This window comes from Mus caroli, chromosome 6 (assembly GCF_900094665.2).
Source record: "Mus caroli chromosome 6, CAROLI_EIJ_v1.1, whole genome shotgun sequence".
Classification (NCBI taxonomy): Eukaryota; Metazoa; Chordata; class Mammalia; order Rodentia; family Muridae; genus Mus; species Mus caroli.
The window spans coordinates 32,944,785-32,951,375 of record NC_034575.1 but is presented as its reverse complement, the minus strand read 5'-3'; the positions used below and the strand labels follow the sequence as shown (position 1 = coordinate 32,951,375).

The 6,591-nt window shown below is 43.7% G+C and overlaps 1 protein-coding gene across 1 annotated transcript in view; it reads left to right on the top strand.

Annotated features, from left to right (window-relative positions):
- Positions 1–6,591, top strand: part of Zc3hav1 (zinc finger CCCH-type containing, antiviral 1) — a 48,231-nt gene that overhangs the window by 26,607 nt on the left and 15,033 nt on the right. Inside the window, exon 7 of the mRNA XM_021164844.2 lies at positions 2,108–2,282. Within this exon, the coding sequence (XP_021020503.1) occupies positions 2,108–2,282 (175 nt within the window). The remainder of the gene's footprint in view (positions 1–2,107; positions 2,283–6,591) is intronic.

Here is a 6,591-nt window from a genome sequence, read left to right as displayed (position 1 = left end):
ACACACACACACACACACACACACATACACACACACATTTTTAAGAATGATTTAAATGATTCAGAATAAATAAGCCTTTGGCGTAGCTTATTGATTTAAGTATATAACTGACAGTTGGGGAGGTAGTAAGTGCTTGAATTCAATCCCCAGAACAAACAGAGTGTGTGTGAGTAATCTCGGTTCTGGGAGACTGGAGACAGGTGATTCCCAGCCTAGCCTGCTTGGTGAGTTCCAGGTCAGCAAGAGACCCTGTCTCAAAAAAACCCACAGTGGTTCTAAAGTTTGACCTCTAACCTTCATGCACACAGGTGCACATGCACCCCACACACATATAATTTGAATAACTATGTGTTCTGGTACAGACATTTGATATGTACCTACAATTTTGTGTGTGCCATCTCTGTGTTCTAGAAGCATCCAAGAAGGTGCCTTGGATTTCTGCGCTTGCCAAGGTTGGCGAGGGTGATAGCCACATTTGGTGTGCAAGAGGGAATTGTACATGATTTTCATCCATTTAGGAGATGTTCTGTGTTGTTGCATCCTGCCACTAGGAGGCGGCATTGGCTGTTCTCCTATGTAGATGAGACTTTTTTTTTTTTTTTTGGCCACTGTGGGGGGGGGGGGGGCAGCATACTTTTCCTTCTTCATAAACTCAGCTCTCAATCTTGAAACTACTGGTGTTTAAGAATAGGATTTGTTGTGGGGCAGTGTGTAGCAGTATTCTTGGTCTTGCCTTCCCTGATTCTCCTAACCAACAATGCCTTCTACTTATTACTGAAGGTTCCCTGGTCTTTCCTGATCAAGGACCTAAGAGGTCTTTCTTAGGACAGCAGTTCTCAAACTTTCATCTCAACAGCATTACCATTCTTGAGACATATTGAGGACCTGTGTATGTTAATTACAGCTATCAGTATGACATATTAAAAATAATACCTAGGATTGGATGAGGGCTCAGTAGATAAAAGTGCTTGCTGTGTGAACAGGATGAACTAAGTTCAGCTACCAGAATACACTGGGGAAGGGGAGAATTGACTTCTAAGTGTAGTTCTCTGACTTCCATGTGTGTGATTGTGTGCACACACCGTATACACACATGTACACATACATGTATACACATATGCATCATACAATACATGCACATAAATACACATTTGCATCTTATACATAAATACACACCCAATGCAAACCCTCACATTATATATCCACACGTGCACATCTTATACACACATCACACATCATATGCACACACATCATAGCCACAACACCCCCTCACATCACAAAACTCATATACACACACACAAGTAAAAATGAAACCTGCTGTAAAGTTATGTATCACATAGCCTCCAGAAAGCTAACTTGTACACATGAAAGTAGGAAAGCACAAAAGGTAAATGGTAGGCGTTTTGCTTTGTTTTGTTTTTTAATGATTTACTTATTTATTTCATGTATGTGGGTACACTGTCGCCGTCTTCAGACAAACCAGAAGAGGGCATTGGATCCCATTACACATGGTTGTGAGCTACCATGTGGTTGCTGGGAATTGAACTTAGGACCTCTGGAAGAGCAGTCAGTGCCCTTAACTGCAGAGCCATCTCTCCAGCCCCCATTTGCTTTGTTTTTTGAAGTAGGTTTTCTCTGTGTAGCCCTGGCTGTCCTGGAACTTGCTCTGTAGACCAGGCTGGCCTCAAACTCAGAAATCCGCCTGCCTCTGCCTCCCTAGTGCTGGGATTAAAGACGTGCACCACCACTGCCTAGGGTAAGGGTCTTAAAGTCCACCCCCATACTGGTACACTTCCTCCAGCAAGGCCACATCTAATAGTGTCACTCCCAGGGCCAAGCATATTCAAACCACACATATGTCATACAGACAAATTACCTGTCTGGATTTCGGGGTTTTTATTATTATGTGTAAGACTAGGAGCTGTGCAAAGGAAATTTAGGCTCAATTCCCAATACCACTTAGAATGAAAGAGTCAGAGAGAAATAGAGAAAGACCATTTAAAGATCCACTGCAGCCCTGCAGTTTAAATTCTGTGTTCGTGGTAGGGGTAGCCAGAGTGCTGGGAACAGAGGTCGCGGAAGTTAATTTTCTGCCTTTCTCTCACAGCATTGTGATAGAAAAACATCGGATCAATTTCAAGAAAATGACTTGTGATTCCTACCCCATCCGTCGCCTCTCCACTCCTTCATTTGTCGAAAACACACTTAGTTCTGTCTTCACCACCAAGTGGCTTTGGTATTGGAGGAATGAATTGAATGAATATACTCAGTATGGGGAGGAGGTAAGTACCATTTCCCCCTGAGGTGGAAGAAGCCAAAGCACGATTAAAATGTTTGAAGCCTACATACCTATGTATCCTTAGAGAGTGGACATGGAAAGTGAAGCTTTGGGGTGTTTTTTTTTGGGGGGGGTAGGTGCCTTCCAGTTGCCAGTCCCTATATACTCTAGGAAGAATGAAAAACACAAATCTATATTGTTTTTCACTTGGGAGACACAGCTCAGTCCTATGTCCCTCTTTCCCATTCTGAAAGATGCCATGAACTAGCTTTCTGTGTTATCAGTTCCAAATATACAACCAGCTGAAGGGGGACTTAGGAGACCGATGGAGAGAGATGTCTCCATGGTTGTTGCACTAGCAGAACACCTTAACCTGCTCTAACATACAAACCACACTGGTCACTAGTATTCAGTCAGTTTGGACTGACACAAACTTGAAATCGGACTAGAAGATTCTAGGCTGACCCACAGTGGTGACTTAACAAGAAGGAATTGAGTCTGGAGAAGCTGAACATCTGTCCCTTTCTGCAGATGTCTGTCTTAAAGGGGTGGGGGTAAGGGGAGAAGGCAGAGCAAGAAATGTCTGCCGATCAAAATGACTTTGAAAGAGACAAATGAAGCCAAGAGTAAAGGACAAAGAAATGACAGCGAGAGTCTGCCTCGTTAGAAGTGAGGGACATTGGAGCTACCAAAGCAAAGAGAGACACACTGTCCATTAGAAGGACCCAGCACCTCTATGAGAAACACCTTAACTGCAGGACAGGGATGCCACCATTTCTACTAAAGTGTTAATGTCTCCCGTGTAGACATTACAGACAGTACGGAAGGGAGGCCGTGTGCAGTAGGGAGGGGCTCTCCAAGGGGCTCTCCATCCTCAAGGCTGCAGCGCAGTGCTTTCCAGAGGTCCCAGCAGCACTCACATTGTATCAAAGATTCTTCCAAGGAACCTGAATGAGCAACAAGGTTTGGGGGCGGAGTTGCTGTTTGAAATAGGCTCGGTGCCAGATCAGAGGTCTCGGTTCCTGTGCTCTTCTGCTTGTTCCAGAGGCCAGGTGGAGCGGTGCTCTGTTCACAGTGGGCTCCTGTGACAAGGACAGTCCAGATTCTTCTTACAGTCAAGCCAAGCATGCTGTCAAAGAGCCGTTGCATAGACATGATTTTGTCAAGTGCTGTGGGAATTGACATTATAAGCCCAAGTTAATTAACCTTGGGAAAGATGAAAATAAACTGTATGTCTCCTGGTTCCGGCCTTGTGATAAGGAAGAAAGATCAGGAAACATTTGTATCCTAGTGACATCAGTGCCAGAGACCAAAAAGAGAATAGGAAAGATTTAAATTTGTATTTAGTGCCACTGACTAAGGTACCTGACACCAAACCTGACAACCAGACTTCCATTTTCCCCACAGAAATATGTAAATGTAATTTAGACATTAAGTATGTCTAGGGTTTTTGTTTTGTTTTGTTTTTGTTTTTGTTTTTGTTTTTTTTGGTTTTTCGAGACAGGATTTCTCTGCATAGCCCTGGCTGTCCTGGAACTCACTTTGTAGACCAGGCTGGCCTCCCATGGTGGAAGAGTTTGATCCCTGGGACCCACATGGTGGAAGATGGAAACTGACTTCTGTCCTCAGACCTTCACAGGGGCATCCTATGGCTCGTGCACTCCCCCTACACTCCCACTAAATAAATGTCACAAGGTTAAAAAGAATATATGTAGGTCAGGCATGGTAGTACATGCCTTTAATCCCAGCACTTAGCAGAGGTAGTTGAATCTCTGTGAGTTCAAAGCCAACCTGGTTCAGATAGTGAGTTCCAGATCTGGTTTCAAAACAGGGAGAGCAGTGTATGGGAGAATACTTAAAAAAAAAAAAAGTTAGCCAGGCAGAGGCAGGAGGATTTCTATGAGTTTAAAGCCAGCATGGTCTACAGAGTGAGTTCCAAGACAACTAGGGAGAGCTATACAGAGACAGAAACCCTGTTTTGAAAAGTCAAGGCAGGCAGGCAGACAGACAGACAGACACAAAGTGAAATAAAGTTAGAAACTGTGATAAGAAACAAGATGGGGGCTGGTGAGATGGCTCAGTGGGTAAGAGCACCCAACTGTTCTTCCGAAGGTCCGAAGTTCAAATCCCAGCAACCACATGGTGGCTCACAGCCATCCGTAAGGAGATCTGATGCCCTCTTCTGGCATCTGAAGATAGCTACAGTGTACTTACATATAATAAATAAATAATAAAAAAAAAAAAGAAAGAAAGAAAGAAACAAGATGGAAGAGGAAAGTGAAACCATCACGTTTTATCTACAAAGTTCAAATGCAGCGAAGTTAAGAAACTCATGGTATGGGCTGGCGAGATGGCTCAGTGGTTAAGAGTGCTGACTGCTCTTCCAAAGGTCCCAAGTTCAAATCCCAGCAACCACATGTGGCTCACAACCATCTGTAATGCAATCTGATGCCCTCTTCTGGAGTGTCTGAAGACACCTACAGTGTACTTACATATAATAAATAAATAGATAGATAGATAGTGAGGATAGCTACAGTGTACTTACATATAAATAAATAAATAGATAGATAGATAGATAGATAGATAGATAGATAGATCTGATGCCCTCTTCTGGAGTATCTGAGGATAGCTACAGTGTACTTACATATAAATAAATAAATAGATAGATAGATAGATAGATAAATAAAACTTGTGGTATTTTTAGGATGATTTTTGTATTTGTGTTGGGTTGAACTCAGCTGGAGTATCTGAGGATAGCTACAGTGTACTTAGGAAAAAAGAAAGAAAGAAAGAAAGAAAGAAAGAAAGAAAGAAAGAGAAAGAGAGAAAGAAATGCTTGGTATTTTTAGGATGGTTTTTGTATTTGTGTTGGGTTGAATTCAGCTGCACCAGATCCTAGAGCCTTGTTAGTCACAGTGAGGTTCTCAGTCCATCACCTCGATGATGTTCAAATACGGAACCACCAAGTCCTTCTCCTAACGCCTGAACCATATTGATTCTGTTTCCTGGTGTACTTCCTAAGATAACTTTTTTTTTTTTTTTAGNTTTNTTTNTTTNTTATATGTAAGTACACTGTAGCTGTCTTCAGACACTCCAGAAGAGGGAGTCAGATCTTGTCGTTAAAGGATGGTTGTGAGCCACCATGTGGTTGCTGGGATTTGAACTCCGGACCTTTGGAAGAGCAGTCGGGTGCTCTTACCCACTGAGCCATCTCACCAGCCCCCCCTGGTGTACTTCCTGGGTGTGAAGTTTGGAAAAGTAGATTCAGGCACAAAGCTGAAGAGATAGATGATGTAATTGTCTCTGAGCTTACTGCCTCCATCTGCTAACCTAGGCCTAGTCTGGGAAGCTCCTAGCCTCTGTACAATCTTATTTAGGCCTAGAATAGTTCACCCTCTGAGACTTGCTGCTGAATAACCTCACCCTTTCTAGCTCTTTCTGAGCTGATTCAACTCAGCTGTTCGGGTTCAAACAGCTCTCCAAGCTGACTAATGCAAATTGGCTTCTCTCTCAGCCTCTGTCTGACATTTTGCTCTGCTTGGCCTCAAACTAACTCTAGCAATGTGTTCTAATCCAGCTGCTTCTCATTCTCTGGCTTGTTCTGTCTTTGTTGTGCCAGGAAAATGTTAGTGATCCCCAAAACCACAGATAAGAGCCAATCTGATGCAACTCACAGCAGGGCCTTATTCTATTGGAGCCAGCTCGGGCCCCCACAGCACAGGATGGGATTTGGTCGGCGGTTGGGGGGGAGCCCTGAATGTCTACTGGGGCAAGGCTTTATAGTAAGCAGCAAGCAGGAAGTATGTGTGCAAGCATCTCATTGGAAAGCTACTGTGGCCTTTAACACAATTGGCCGATGCTAGGAGTCATCATAAATTTATGCTCCCCTCTGCACTGGTGGTCGTTAGGCAAGGGGTGGGCTTGTAACCTGTGTGTGTGTGTGTGTGTGTGTGTGTGTGTGTGCATGCAGATATGTTAGGAGAATACTGGAAATACTGATCTTGTTGAGGGAGTAATCTTGAAATGCTGGTCTGGTTGGGGATTAGCCTAGAGACTTGAGCTAGGCTCAGGTTTTGTTGGGGGTGGGGGTGCGTAACTTGGAAACTAATGCCTGTTAGTTTACCTGAGTTCAAACTTAGGTCAGGTTCTCTAAAAATGGAGTCTGAACTTAAAAGGTTTGGCATCTCATCTTCACCTGTGTCTGGCTTCCACTCTCTATGTAACCTGTCTGTAAAACGGTTCCAGTAAAACTGCCTCCTCTCTCCTCTCCTCTCCTCTCCTCTCCTCTCCTCTCCTCTCCTCTCCTCTCCTCT